General features: G+C 53.5%; 1 protein-coding gene across 4 annotated transcripts in view; it reads left to right on the forward strand.

Annotated features, from left to right (window-relative positions):
* The window catches only part of TSPAN18 (tetraspanin 18), a 181799-nt gene that overhangs the window by 149576 nt on the left and 16412 nt on the right, over window positions 1–15811 (forward strand). For all 4 annotated transcript variants that reach the window (XM_061201613.1, XM_061201611.1, XM_061201610.1 and 1 more), the window contains 3 exons: window positions 6709–6790; window positions 11940–12012; window positions 14356–14550. In XM_061201613.1, coding sequence (XP_061057596.1) covers window positions 11950–12012; window positions 14356–14550 — 258 coding nt within the window. In that variant the 5' untranslated portion in view covers window positions 6709–6790; window positions 11940–11949. The remainder of the gene's footprint in view (window positions 1–6708; window positions 6791–11939; window positions 12013–14355; window positions 14551–15811) is intronic.

Raw genomic sequence — 15811 nt, forward strand, 5'->3', positions numbered from 1 at the left:
CGCCCCCCCAGGGATGGATCAGAAGGAAAGACCAACCGGTAGGCCCCTCCTTGAGCCCACAGAATCCAAATCTCAGGGCTGGAACCTGGAAGTTCGAGGGCTTAACAAAGTCCCCAGGGGCTTCTCAGACTGGCTGGCTCCCTGGCCTCCACTTCCACCCAAGCTGGCTATTCCTGCCCTGGGCAGGAAGGTGGCCACGTGTGGCTATGGTCAGTTTAGGGTTCTGACACCCCTCCTCTTCCCTGCCCCTATGGTCCCATTTGCTCCTGCTGTAAACTTTCTGCCCCTCTGCTGGGGGTGGGGGCTGAGGGGAAAGGGCATCCTCTGTCTGGGGAGGGATGGAGATTGTTGAGTGACAAACTGGATTGATGAGCCACAGATGGGGTGGGGTGTTACCGTCAGGGATGAACTATGTCTAAGGCAGGAGTGCCTATCCCAGGGTCCATGGATGACATGGAACTCGAGGAACTGGTGAACTTGGGGGAGAAGATTATATCTTTGCTTTCACTAACATTTAACTGAAATTGAGCATTTCCTCCAACTATGATCACAGGCAACAAGCCATAGCTCCATTAGCTGTACTCGTAATGTTGCCATCAATAGATAGAAGCAGATACTTTCATATCACCCCAAAACTGTTGCAGATTTCAATAGTTACCAAATCTATCACTAGATCTTGAATTTAATGGGTTGATAAAGAAGTATTTGCATATTACAAATGTTTTTTAAATATTCTCATAACCATATTTTAATATAATTGGTTTAATCCTATGTATTTTATTTTATGTAGGGTTGGGGGAAAAGTGAGAGACCCTTGCTAAGAGCTCAGCTTTGTGATCAGGCCAGGGGACCCCTGCAGCCTGGCTGAGTGACCTGAGGCAGGCCGCTCACCGTCTCTGAACCTGGTTCAATCACAGGTCAGTGGGGAGCAGACCCACCTCCTAGGATTCTTGTGAGGATCTGTATGCCGTTAGTTCAAGGCCAGGTATACAGTAAGAGATAACTAGCTGCAGACTCTGGTTAGCATAAAGACTAACAAAAGCTTCCAGGAGGCACCCTGGAGAATAATGAGACAGACTCAGCCAGGTGAAGCAGAGGTGTCGCCAGAAGTCACTGCTTCTTGTGCCCGGCTGGGCGGAAAACCCACGTCGGGGAGAGGGCTGCCTGGAGGCTGGGGACACAGTGACACTTCCTAGCACAGGAGGAGCCGCAGAGACAGTCTACTGGCAGATCCCCCAGACCCAGGTCCCCCAGGGCTGTGGGTTCTCCCCAAAGGCCAAGGGTAAATGGGGAATGACTGAAACAACATAAAAATGAATGGAGTGTTTTCTGATATAAATTGCCACAGAATAACGGTTGGCTGGGAGGGAGCTTGTTTTTTGTTGATCCAGAGAGGCCGTGGGGTGGACACTCTCTGGATCCCATGGAAGCAGCCAGGTTGCCCACCAGCTTTTGGTGGAAGGTGCAGAGCCTTCCCAGAGGCCTTTGCAAATGGGCCATCTCAGTGCAAAGGCAAGAGGATGGAGCCATGGACCCATCCCAGGAAGTGTCGGGGATGAGCGCCTTCTGTGGCTTGAGTCCAGTCCAGGTCCATGGGGCAGGGGGCAAGGATTGTGGCAAGGGTCACTCTGGGGACCAGCAGCCCAGAGTCCCCAGGGCCACACCTCTGGAGGACGGCCAGGGCAGAAGGATGGGAATCCTGCTTCGTCCCAGCAATTTCTCCAACCTTGGGCCAGGGATTTCATCTCTCTGAGCCTCAGTTTCCTCATCTATAAAACAAGAGTGCCTATCTCCTGGGGTGGTTGGGAGGATTCGATAAAATAATGTGTGTAAAGTGCTTTCAGAAGTCAAAATAAATTAAGATGTTCATCTTAGGGGGCTGCCTTGAGTGGTGGGAAGAGCAGTGGGCTTAAAATCAGGAGTTCCTGGTTCTGGCGCTGCTGTGTGACTTTGGGCCAGACCCTTCCACTCTCTGGCCCTCAGCATCCCCCAGTGTGAAAAAAGAGAGTTGGAGTCAGCCCTCACTAAGGCTTCCTTCTTTGAAGATTCTCTGATGGCAGAGGAGAGGGCTTGCGGCAGGAACACGCAGTGCCCAGACCTGGTTCTGCTCACAGACTAGAGACTGTGCTTTCCCAGACGCTGCAGCCACTCCGCTTCCAGTGTGGAGGCCGGGGAAGGCTGTCATTTAGGATCCGCTACATCCACCACAGGCTCTGCCCTCAGGAGCCTAATTAGATGTTATCCCCCATCAGCTGTGTCCATGTCCCCGTGTCCGTGCTATCACCAGGCACGCCAGGATTTCAGGCCAATTGCTTGTTTATGAGACCGTCTATCTTGAGATGAGGCCCAGCAGGCACCGCCAGCAAGCAAATAAGTTCTCCCCCCGCCCTCAGCTTGGAACCTGATGGCAAGAATCATCGTTATTCTGACAAGCCTCAGCCCCAAGTCCTGATGAAGGAACACTTGCGTCTTAAGAGTCAGGCAAACCTGGGTCAGTTCTGGCTCTGGGGCCTTTCTAGCCCCTTGGAGCCTTAGTTTCCTCTTCTGTAAAAGGGAACGATGGTTATTTATCTATTGATAATTTGCAGATCTCTTTGGAGGATCATTATAGGTAAATGCCCATAACACAATGCCTTGCAGTATTCACTGAGGCTCAATAAATGTCGGTCCCTGCCCTGTCCTCCACACACAGGCCCCCCAGCTTCTAGGCGCCCCCTGCAGCCCCACCAGGCAGTCAGCACTTGTCTCCCTTCCTGCCCGGCATGCCCTTGGTTGATGTGGCTCACACTCCTCTTTGAGTACCAGGTTATTAATTCTCAGTAGGCTCTAGTGAGTCCTTGAGGGAGGGAAGCCACTGGTCTCCGTGCCTTGGACCCAGCCCAGTGCTGGCACTAGCAGGTGCCTGGCGTGCACAGGAAGGAAGGAACTGGATGTACAGCCGCTCAAGTGCTTTTTCCTACACCATCTCTCAATCCACGCAATGACCCTGGGAGTTAGATCTGAGAATGCCCATCTCACAGATGGAGAGATGGAGGCTCAGGTGGTGAGAAGCTGGCCCACGTCTTACAGCTTGTTGGGGGCAGAGCCGGTACTGGTTGGGACCCAGGTGAGGCTGCTCCCCTGGGACCCCCTGAGGCTCTGCCCTGCACCACAGCGCCCTCACCTGGCCAGAGTGCAGACAAGACGTTTCTCAGCTCCCTCCAGCCCAGATCTACATTTGCTTCCTCCGATGGGGGCTTCTCCATCGCCTCTGTCCACCTGCCTTCTTTTCTCTCTCTCCAGAAAGCATGCCCGGGGGCCTGGAGGCGGTGAAAGTAAAAGGAGTGATTTATGAACTGAGCTGTTCTTCTTAATCAGAGAACCCCTCCTGGGCCTACTCTATGCAGATGGGACTGAGCCGCCATCTGGGGCAGTGGGAAAGACAAGATTAATAAAGCTGTCTGGCCCAGGCAGGGGCCTGCAGAGGAGAATAGAGCGGCGCTGCGTGACCTCACACCGTCTCTGCCCCTCTCTGGGCCTCAGGGCTCCCATCTGTCAAGGGATGGCAGGATGGGGTCATCCCCCAAAGGCCTCCAGCTGGCACGGGGGAGGATGCTAGCCAGCTCCCTGGGACGCTGCCTGGTTGCCTGACTCAGGGCAGAGCAGCACTAGGTTGGAAACTTTGGAGACCGAGGCATAGCACTCCCTCTTTCTGGTGTCCTCTCTCTTGTGCCATGTCCATGGATCGATGTCTTATCAGGTGCTCTCGTTTGGAGTCTAGCAGACTTAGGCCTGATTCATGGCCAGGTCTTACTAACCATGTGAATGAATCCAGGCCAGTTAATTATATTCACTGAGCCTCAGTTTCCTCATCTGTAAAATGGGATAATAATGATAGTGACCTCCTAGGTAAGATTAAATAAGAGGATGCAGGAGAAATGCTTAGCAGAGTCTGGTACATGGTAAATGCTCAATACTACTAGTTATTATTAGGCTCAATTATCACAAAATTGGAGCAACGAATTTGACTTTGGGGCCATTTAAAGGAAAGATATTTATATCCATCCTGACCAAGCCAGATGTCCATGGTCTGCCCCACACCGACCTCCACTGATAACCAGTGAACATGGTTTGGGCATCCACCTATTTTCAATATATGAGGATGCTGATAATAATAACTCCCCATGGGAACAGTGTTTCCAAGTGTTTTCACATCATGTCACTTCATTTCATGAATTCTTACAACCACCTTTGGCTTCAAAATTGAGAATCACAGTTTTCAGAGGAGAACCTAGCGTCTCAGGGAGAGTAGTGACTTTCTGAAGGTCTCCAGGGTGCTGGCCAAGGCAGGTGCCATCCTAGGCTGTGCAGAAGCAGCAGTGATGGCTAAGCGGGCAGGCATCACCCAGGCCATCCTTTCCCAGCTTCCCCTTAGTGCAGATCTTCACTGGGTCAGAAAACAATCAGGGAGGGGGCATCCTGGTGAAGAGGAGGTGAGGAGACACTGGAGATTCACACGGAGTTCAGCACCTCCTCCCCGCCCCTGGGTGAGCCTTCTGCATCACCCAGGCCTCTCAGCCCAGCCTCAGTGTCCAGAGGAAGGTGGTTTGTGTCACACTCAAGATGACCACCAGCCTGAGATGCTGGGCAGAGAATGGTGCTTTTGGGGCACCAGGGCTGGGATGGGGCAGGGGAAGAACGGGGGTAAGAGAAAACTATGACCCCCTCCCTGCTTCCCTGAGCCCTGGGGCTGGGTGTGGGGTGCATCTCCTGAACTAGACATTGGGGCTTCCATTCCTTAGGCCACAGAAACCCGAGCTCTAGGAAGGACCCTGAGTTGGCTTCATCTTGCCCTATGAGCCATCCCTGCATAGCGTTCCAGCCCAGAGCTCCTTGGGCCTTGCCTAGACCCCGGGGGCTTCTCCCCCCAGATGTCCACCCAGGTGGCAGTGTCCTGCCTGGTAGTGACAGTGTCCTCCCTTCCCCACACCCCCGGGATCAATTTCAGGGGATCTGTCACTGTTCAGATGGGGCTGGGCTTCTGCCCTCTTCCCCCCTCCTGGCCCCCAACACAGTTTTTCTAACATCTTGCCTGGAGTTTTAGAAAGAGCCTCGAATCTCAGGAGGATGCAACAGCTTTGCCACAGTTAAGCCTCAGTTTCCTTCCATAAAATGGGGCAATAGTCCACCTTGCAGATCTGTCTTGAGGATTCACCATAATCATATGAGTGAATGCAGCCCTTTCCATGAAAGCTAGTTTTGATTCTGACTGCTGGGTGTGGATTCTTGGTCCATCACTTACTAGCTGTGTGATGCTGGACAAGTCACTTCCTTCTCCAGGTCTCGGTTTCCCCATTGTAAAATGGAGGTGACGGTATGATATCTACTTCCTAGGGTTGTTCTTGGCATTTAATGAGCTCATGCATGTAAGCATATAGCCCAAAGCCATACAGCAGATACCGAGGCAGGCAGTTGAAGAACTTGCCACGTGTGTATGTTTAGGCTAAACAGGAGTGGGGTACCAGTTCCTGGGGCCTCAGAGAGCTCTCAGGAGGGCCCCTTCTCCTGCCTTTCCCCACCTCTGCCCATCCCCACCTCTACATTCCCTCAAAATTTATTCCCCTCCACCATCCCCTTCCCGGTGAAAACTCCCTAACTGCCCCCAGTAGAGTTACACCAGTGGAGAGTTTGTCCTCCTTCCTGTGGGTCCCCAGCCCTATTGTCATCCCTTCCCTTGCCTCCCCCAATCTCCTACCCCCACTGCCACCCAAGTGTTGAGTTCGTGCTTGTTTGTATCTCCATTTCCTAACACAGCACCCAGCGCACGGTAGGAGTTGCTGAGCAGATGGGTGGAGGGATGGAGGGATGTAGGGAGGGAGAGAGAGGAATCTTTCACCTACCGCCCCTCATCCCCACCACTGATGAGAATGGGAAGAAATCTGAACAGGTACCCAAGACGCAGAAATTCCCCCTTCCTGCCCATGGGAAGGCCCACTGCAGCCCAAGCTCCCCCGGGCCTCAGATTTTCCCTGGAAATGTCCTCTAGCCCAGTGTTCGAGCAGGAGCCGGCTATGGAATTCCCCGCACATGTGATAGGACAGGAGTCTCCATCTGGGCCCGTTTGACTGCTGAAATCACACCCTCATTTCCACTGCTGGGAGCTGGCAGTGGAAATGAGGAAAGGAGCCTTCTGGCAAATCCTTATGCAAAGCCTAAGGAACCCTTTCCAGCATCAGATTTCTCTCCCCTGGGAGTCAGAGTTTCTGGGGAGGGTGTTTGATTTACGGCGCTCTGCCAGCACTCTCTCTGCTGAGGCATCAGTGCAGATGCCCAGGTAGCATCCAGGTGGCATCCAGGTGGCATCCAGTTGTACAGGCCACCATACCCACCCTCTCCTCCCAGTTCATCAGCCACATGCAGTAGCACGTCAGCAGAGCTGAAGCCCGTGCCAGAAACCACAAGTCTCTTGAAGATGTGGTTCCCCATGCGGCCCCAACAAGGGCACCCGGGAGCTACCATCTGGGCAGAAGGCGGGCATGGAGTGCGGGCCTCCCCAGCTGGAGTGCCCCAGGTGCTGAGAGCTTTTCATTAGCGCTAATGGGCCCAGATCAGCAAGACACTGGCCCAGAATGTGCGTGTCCGAAGGGGGGTCGGGTGTTCATAAACAGCTTCTTGAATGTGGCTGCTCCTTATTGGCTTCCTAGAGTAACTGAAAATTTTCTCTTACAGGACAAGCTGGGCCAATAAAGGAAATATACAGGAACCCCTCTGACCAAGAGACTGTCCTGCTGACATCAGAAGAACTGCCCAGGTGACAAGTCAGCAATTGCTCCCCCCTCCCCGTCCCTGTGCACCCCTGTGCCATCCCCTGATACCATCCTGTCTCCCCAGCAGACCTTTCTCAGTCTGTCTGTCTGTCCCTTCCCGTATCTCTTCTTCTGTCTCTTTCCCTGTCTCTCTCCTTCAGTCTTTCTCCATCTTTCCCTCTCTTTCTGACTTTGTTTCTCTGATTTGCTGAGTCTCTACTGTTCTGTGTCTGTTTTCTCTTTTCCCACTCTTCCTGCATTTATTCATTCATTCAGACATAGGAATTGAGGACCCACATGTGCCAGGCACTACTCTGGACACTAAGAATATGGCAGTGAACAAAGCAAGTCCATGCCTTTCTAAGCATACATTCTAACAAGGGAAGGTGTGTGCTACCAAAATAAATAAGTAAAATATTGAGTGTGGAGAGTAGCTACCGGGCAATGGCCTGGGCTTCAAGACACAGGGCTCCAGGCCCAGATCCCTCACTAATTGGTTTTGTAACTTGGCCACTCTCCCCTTCCCTTTCACAGGCTTGGTTTTCTCATTTCCATGGTGAGGGTGTTGGGCCAGATCAGTGCTGCCCTACCTTTTCATGGCCAAGAACTTCTTTTATTGAAATGCTGGCGACATAAGTTATACAAGGGCTGGATTCTAAATCAGTGCTTACACAAACAGTAGTGTCACGTAAAAGTTCCCCTTAAAGGCCTTAAACACCTGGCTTTGTTACACATGAAACAGTCAGTGGCATCTGGGGTCACGTTGAATGTTAAAGCACCCATCTGTAAGCACCAACCCTCAGAGGCCAGGGGCGGGGGGCGGGTGCTGTGAAGGGCACAGGTGTCTTGAGACCATGAGAGCCATGGCAGCAAGTCCACGGCTCCCACCCAGGCTCACCCTGGGGCAGGCACCCACATGGAAGGGCAGCTGGACCCACAGCACCTGAACTGCATTCCCAGCATGCTTTCCCTGCGCCTGTGGGATTTGAATTCACACGAGGGCAAGTTTGCCTGTGATGCTGACTCCTGCATTTCATCTCTCTGGGCCTCAAGATTTAAAGGATTTTATCGGTCAAACAGCACTGCCTTTACCAAGTCATCATTTACGAAGTATATCTTTCTCCCTAGTTCATGTACTGCCGCGTCATACATACCTAGCAGTTAGAGCTTCTGAACAACATGACAAATAGGGTTCCCACCCTGGGGTGGTTTAATGGCTCCAAAACCCAAGACACTTGCCCCTTGAGCCAGCCGGTGGGGAGGTGATGCTTTCTGAGGTGTTACTTGAAATCCTGAAAACGGCTTTGGGAGATTGCTAGCCTCGGGGAACCCAGTATGAAAACCACTGACCACACGCCTCCTCCCTGAGCAGAAATCCTCCGGAACAGAGTCCTCCCCTCTCAGGGTCTGAGAGAGCAGGGCAAGGAGGGAAGGGGACGCACCGCCGTGTGTCAGCCCTGGCATGAGAAGCCCTACATACGTGATTTATCAGTTAATCCTGAGTCCTCTGATTTCCTGAGCAGGTCAGCATTCCTGGCCCCATTCTGCAGACACGAAAGCAAAGGCCCGGGGAGCTTACGTGATTTGTCCACTGGCCCCGGGGCTAGAAGGTGGTGGAGCCAGGACCCGTGTGACCCTGCAGCCCCACCGTCACTGCCACCCTCCCCTCCGGGACCCTGTGGGCTCCGTGGAATGGGGAAACCTCAGTGGGCCTTTCACCCCCGGCCCCAGGGAGGGCATGGCCTTTCCATTTAGCAGAGATCCGCCCCCTCTGTCTCCTTCATAAGTGCCTTTCGAACATCTTTTTTGAGGAACAGCCAAGCCTTTGTACCTCCATGGTCTGCAGTTTCTTCTCAATCCGCCTTCCAGAGACTATGTTCTACTCTCCTTAGAAGTAAATTAGGGCACTGCGTGGTGATGGGCTTAGCGTCCAGAAGGCTCCGTGGGTGGGTGGAGCTAACACCCAGATCCAGGCAGCGATTGGCGGTGCCATGTGTCTGTCACTTTTGTCTGGCCAATTGGCCGTGGAGGTGTGTCCCCACATTCAGGAGGCCCTGTGGCTGGTGGAGCTGGCAGTTGTTGGTCTTTTGATTTTAGCCTGGCCGTGGGCGATGACGCAGGAGGCCGTGTCTTCTGGCCACTGGGAAATAAAATGGCATAGGAGGTGTGAAGACGGGCCTGAATTTTGGAGGAAAATGGATGAATGGGACGAGGGAATTAGCATTCATTGAAAATGATGATTAAGAGTTGTGGCTCCAGATTAAGACAGACATGGGTTCAAATCCTGGTTCAGGCACTTCTATGCTGTGTGACCTAAGACAAGTGATTCCATCTCTCTGAAGCTCAATTCCCTCGCCTGACAAAAGGGAAATGACATTACGTACATCCAGGAGCCTTACGAGGATTCAATGAGATTGTGCGTGTTCCTTGGCACATAGCAAGAACTCAAGGGCAGCCAGCTGCTACTCGCTGTTGCTGTTATCAGCTACCATGTACCAAGCTCTGTTCTCAGTGTTTTACATACATTATGAGAAAGGGATTATCTTTTTATACTAATTTTAAAGAAAGGGAAACTCGGATGTATGCAGTTCAAGAACTTGCCCCAGGCCACCAGCTAAGCAACTGGGATGTGCTGCTCTGTCAGGCTCCAAAGCCCTCTGTCCACCCTGCACCCTGCCCTGGAGCTGACGCCTGGGCTTCCCTGTCTCCATCCACCCTCCAGCTCACATCATCTCTTTCTCTACCTGCTTCACCTTTGAGGTTGTCAGAGGCTCTTCCCAGGAGACACATCCCCTTTTATTGCACTCGTCTGGGAGCCCAGCACTCCATAAGCCACCCATTAGATGTAATCTCTAATGAATGTGGTACATAATAAATACAGGTAGCCCGTTTATGAGCTGCCATATTTATTATGCCCCTTAAATGCCAAAGAGCCAGAGCCAGCTGAAGCCGGATCTGACCCTGGAGAACAGCTTTGCCTGGGTAGGCAGAGGAGGGGGCCCCAGAGCCTGGCCCCTTGCAGACTTCTCAGCATCTCACTAGGGCCGCCCCTCCTGCCCTCTAAAAACCCACCCAAGTCAGAGCCTGATGGCAGGAACTGACAGCCCATCAAACTCCACCTCCATCATTTTGCAGATGAAGACACTGAGGCCAGAGAGAGGAAGTGACTTGCAGAGCTGGAGCTTGGGGCTCCAGACTCCCAGTCCAGTGTTCCTTCTGCCCTGCTGTTTGCCTGAACAGTGGTCCCTGGACCAGGTGGAGCCCAGGATCTGGAGTGAGCTGAGGGGCATGCTTACAAGCTCCAGGATATTGGGCACCTTCACCTCCCTGAGGCTCAGTGTCCTCATCTGTAAAATGGGCACAGTGCTTCCTGCCTCATGCGGTTGTTGAAAGATTCAGGACAGTCACTTCATGGAGCTGGCAAAGAGTCGGCACTCAATGAATGTTCTTTCCTGTCCTCTTCCCCATTTCCAAGGACGACAGGGTCTCAGCAGATGTATGGAGTTGCATCAGCCAAGTGCCCAAGGGAGAGGGGGTCAACATGCAGTGCCTAGGGTGCAAGTCTTTGCCCTGGGGTCCTGATCTCATGGGCAATGATAGCCCAGTGAGTCACCTATGACTGTAAAGTTAGGTGTGTTCCTAGTAAGAGCTGTTCACCCCACTCTGAGCCAGGTGCCGTGGGGAGCCCTGACATAGGACGTCTCATTTAATCCTCACAACACGCCACGATGCAGGTCCTAAGTGCCCACTTTCAGATGAAGAAACTGCGGCCCAAGACGTTAAGTCACTTACCAAAGACACAGAGGTAGAGAGGTGTGACGAGCCAGGATTGGAGCCCAGGTATGTCTGACTTCAGAGCCCATGGTTGGAACTGCCATGTTTAGATGCAGGTTAGTTGCTGCTTCTAGAAGGTGAGAGATGGAGGAGATAGAGGAGGGCTGGTGGCTTGGTGTGGGGACCTGTTCTGGAGGAAGAGAGCCTGGGCTTGGGCATGATGAAGAGACAAGGATGACCCACCATCAAGGATAATGGTCTAACAACTGGTGCGCGTGGAATGGACCAAGAGATGCTAGCTAAACAGGCCCGCCATACCCGTGGGTCCCCACTGAATCTCAGCCCTCCACTGGCTGCTGGGAGGATGGGGCCTGGAACAAGGGAAGGAGTAGGTCCTCCTGGGTCTGCCCATCCTCTCCCCAGGGCCGTCAGGAAGAAAGTGTAGAAATATTGAACATTGTATATTGAATATGACCGTGACTTGTGCACCTTGAGGGATGACTTGCGATAGCAGATGCCGTCTGCTTCCCCCGGGCATGGGGGAGGGCTACATCTTGTTTTCAAGCCCCAGTGCCTGGCATCCAGTCGTTGCACAATAAATGTTTGTTGAATAGAATTGTATTCAGTGATCCGCTACCATGAGCATACGCTTAGGTAGGGACGGGGAGACTCCAGAGGGAGGTGAGATGCTGTAGGTCTCACGATAGAGGTAGTTAGGGCGGGGGAGCATCTGGTGGCTTGGGGCCCCAGGAGGTGCCTGCAGCTCTTTCCCTGCAACACCCCTCCTCACTGGACAGGTCCTTCGAGTTGGAGGGTATGTGGGGTGGTAGGTAGTTTGTCGGGCCTGGGTTCTGATCCTGCTCTAGGACCTTAGCAAGTCCCTCAAAGCCCTGAGCCTTAGTGTCTCATCTACCAAATAGGAGGCTCATGTCTGCAATCAAGTAACATCATGATGTCACACCTCTGAGCACCTGCCACACTGAGTACCTGCTAAGCATATTTCTGCATTATTTCAGTTAATCCTCCCAACACTGCTAGGGAGGAAGCTTCTGTTTTTAATCTCCATTTTCAAGTTGGAGAGAGCAAGACTCAGAGAGGTGGAGTAATTTGCCCAAGACCACACAGCAAATGAACGGTAGAGACAGGGCTTGAACCCAGGCAGGCTGGCTCTCGAGTTCTCACTCCTAACTCTGGCCTCACAGGGCAAAGCACCAGCCCTGTGATAAGGAGGTTGTTGTCAGCTGCCCTCTTCCCCCATTGGCTACAAGGGCAGGCTGGCCACCGGGACACCCCAAGGAGGAGGAGAGGAGGGAGGGGCAGGAGTTCTTTTTGGATGGGGTCCCCCAGTGGGAAGACTGAGAGGGCCTTGCTGTTTTGTAGGGGGAGCACCATGGAAGGCGACTGTCTGAGCTGCATGAAGTATCTGATGTTTGTATTCAATTTCTTCATATTTGTAAGTATTCCTGGAACATGCCCGGGGTCTCCCCAGGCCTCTTCGGGGTGGGCAGGACTGACTGCTGCTTGAAAGTCACGTGGGGCTGAGGCCCAGGAACAGGAACAGGGGCCAGTGCTAGAAGCAGCTCTACCTGCCCAGCTGGGGGCTCACGGCGGGGAGGCCCCCAGCAGTGCCCACCCCACTCCTAGAGCCCACCATCACAGGAGAGACGTTTTGCACAGCCCCTGGGATGATGCTTCAGCTACTCTAGAAAAGAAAAGATAGGGGCCTTAGTCCTGGCTACTGTCTTGAAATCTGACCTCTGGTAGGGAGTTGCTGGGGCAGGGGGTGGGTGGGGAAGGAGGATGGGGGTGATCAGAGGGCAGCAGTTACGGACATCGACATCGGAGCTGGATGGGCGGAGCTGACGGAGCCACCTGATGAAATCTGAAACCTCTCTGGGACCAAGAGACCTGGGTTCAAAGCCCAGCTCTGCATCTCTCCAGCTACGTGATCTGAAACACATTTCACCCCTCTGAACCTCAGTATCTCCATCCTTTAATCTCCTCCCTCAACAGGTTTTTTGCAAATGAAGCAAGATTAGTTTAGGAAGTGCCTGGAATGTGTCGGCTCCATCCCCATCCAACCTATGGATTCTATGCGTGAAAGGACAGAGGCCCTGGGGGCTCAGGTGGCCAGCCCAGCACCCTGTAGCACAGCCCACCTGCTCTGCTCAGACCCATGGCCTCTCCCAGGAGCAGAGCCATGCTCATCGCGTGACCCCACCTCAACCTTTGACCTTAGTGCAGCCAAGACCTCGATGAGTAAACATCTACTAATGTCCCCCAGGGCAGGGTCACTAGGAAAGAGAGGCCTCTTCTGGTCAAGACTGACTCTGTCGGTCTGTCTGTCACCATCTATTTTTTGTACATTTCAGCAACTCTCCTGGATTCCCTCCCCTGCCCCTAATCCTGAAGAGCAGGGAGCCCCACAGACTTGAATTCTAGATCCAACTTCCAAGCTGGGTGGCCCTGGGCGACCCCAGTGTCCCTAGGTGAAATGGGGCTGAGTCATCCTGGGCCGCCCAGCTCATGCCTGAGCCCCGCCCGTGAAGCAGAACTCAGCACACAATTATTAAGCCCCCAAACCTCCAACAGCTATGAGAAGGTTTCCCTGGAGGTTTGTGGGGAGACCAAGGAGAAAGGCATCGCACAGCAGATGGCAAAAATGTAGATTCTGTCATTGGCTGTCCCTGGGTCCCTCAAGCCTCTCTGCCTCCCCCCTCCCACCACCGCACCTGAAAATATCACCTCTTGCCCCAAACCATCCAGCTCTTCCCCCAGCTTACAGACCCCTCAGCCAAGCCAAAGCTCAGCGGTTTTCTGTCGTTCCTCAGGTCCTCCCACAACACGGGGATTTCAAACACTTCCCAGCCTTTAAAATCTGATGATGCCAAATGGTTTCTCCTGCAACAAGTCTGTTTCCAATACTGGTCTGTGCCCAAGACCAATGGAACGGATGTTTATTGAACCCTGATAAGCACCTTCACGTCCGTTCTGTCCTTTCTTCTTATTCAGGGCCACCTTGGGAGGTGGGAAACAGTATCTTCTTTTAACCATGGGGAAGCCAAGGTTCAGAGAAGTTAAGCCACTTACCCAAGGTCACACAGCTAATAAGTGGCACAGCCCTTTCTCTGGACTAAGCTGCCTCTCTCCAAAGATAAGTAAGGCATGGAGACGAGGGCCATGAAGATGAAGACATAAAAAGAATGTGATGTGAGAGTGGTGACCCCAACCCAACTGAGAGCTCCTGTTGAGGACAAAGAAGATGGCTTTTGTCTGTGTTTTCCCAGCATAGGTGTCAGAGCATGTTCATGGATTTGGTGAGGGTCCTTGGGGCTGGAGTCAGGGAGGCCTGGGGTTCAGCCCTGGCTCTGCCATGAACTTGCTGTGTGACCTTCGGTGAGTTCGTTGGTCCCCTCTGGGGCTCAGTGTGGAATCAGAAGGTTGGACTGAATGACCTCGTCACCCAGCAGCTCTAACATTTAAGGGGAATATAAAAGTGGCAGATAAACTCTACAGGACATGGTTCTCAGCAGCCCGAGGCGGGGCGTGGGTCAGAGACTGGATCTGGAGGTTGCGTGACACACCACAGGTCAGGGTAAGTAGGGGAATTCAGAGCAGAGGAAAACGCTGCCAGGACATTGACTCGAGCAGCAAATGGAGTTTCTGCCCCGTCCACCGGGCACTCAGCGCCCCCGCCCCAGGGCCTCGCTCGGGGAAATGGCGTGTGTGTGTTGAGTGTCTAACCTCCGTGTCTGCCTGTTTCTTCTCCCCTCTCCTGACTGGCCCCGGGGAGCAGCTGGGTGGGGCCTGCCTGCTGGGCATCGGCATCTGGGTCATGGTGGACCCCACCGGCTTCCGGGAGATCGTGGCCGCCAACCCCCTGCTCATCACGGGCGCCTACATCCTCTTGGCCATGGGGGGCCTGCTTTTTCTGCTCGGCTTCCTGGGCTGCTGCGGGGCCGTCCGGGAGAACAAGTGTCTGCTGCTGTTGGTGAGTACCCCATCCTCCACCCCACCCATGGGTGCCCCGGGCTGGGCGTTGGGGGCCCTGTGTCCACACTACGGGGGACTCACACTGAGGTCTGAGCCAAGTAGGCCGTCCTCCAGGAGCCGGAGGACCACCGGCCCTTCCTATATGCATCTGCGCGTGGACCCGTGCCTGACGTGTGGGTGAGCCGCTCCCAGGTGGGCAGTGGCCTTGGCCTCCAGGTCTGGACAGCCAGGCTTCTCCAAGGCAGGGTCAGCTGAGAACGTTGACTCGTGATGCTTTCTACTTGCTTATAAGACCTCGAATATATATTAACTCTGTGGTAAAAGAGGTAAGATAGCTATCAGATAAATCATTCAGCTTTCGCATTTCCACTTCTAGAATAGAAATGATATGACCTCTGAAGGGCCTTTATTCATTAAATAAACAGTCCTTGACCCGCTATTACAAGCCACGTAGTTCACTAGGTGCTATAGATGCATCAGGGGCCGAGTGGCTGTCCCCTCCCTGGCGGACAGGCTGGTGAGAGGCAGGCGAGCCCACGAGGATGAGCTGGGCAGAGCTGGGCAGTGCGCTCTGCTCTTGTCTTGTAACTAATTATGTGACTCCGGTCTAGTTTCTTAACCTCTCTGAGCTTTAGTGTCTTCTCGTTAAGTGAGGGGCAAACCAGCTCAGCTATAGGTTGGAGCCAAACAAGACAAGCGGTGGATGTCCTGTTTCTCTGGTCTTCTGTGTTCACATGGGCTGTGGCCCTTTGGGCCTCTGCTTACTTCCCTAGCCTTGGTGATGGGGCTTCCTCTCCTACGAGGTCCCGTGCCCCCGGGGCTAGGAAATCCGGGTAGAGCGCAGTCCTGTTGGAGGGTAGGTTAAAAACAGCCCAGCTTAGAAAAGCGTGTGCGTGGATGGGCCAGCTTGCAGACGCTCCTCATGGGTGAGCAGCTGGGTGGGTCGGGGGTTAAGTGATAAGGAGACGTGGGCTGGTCAGTGACGTGGGCTTGCAAGGCGTCTGTCCACTCCTGCCTATGAGCCGGCACCAGTGGCTTTGGGAGGCAGAGATCTGGCACAAATGTCTCCTCCCCAGATTAGAACAGACTGTAGACTCCCCATTCGTGTCACAGAGAGAACGTGAAATCAGCTGTGATGTGTGTGACACAGGCGCCCTGGGTCCCTCTGGCCTTGGGCAGCAGTGCAAGCTTTCCACCTGGAGAGAAACAAAGAACCCAAGGGCGCCCCCTGGTGGAGAGCTCTGTACAGTGTCCGACGG

This window comes from Eubalaena glacialis, chromosome 10 (assembly GCF_028564815.1).
Source record: "Eubalaena glacialis isolate mEubGla1 chromosome 10, mEubGla1.1.hap2.+ XY, whole genome shotgun sequence".
Lineage (NCBI taxonomy): Eukaryota > Metazoa > Chordata > Mammalia > Artiodactyla > Balaenidae > Eubalaena > Eubalaena glacialis.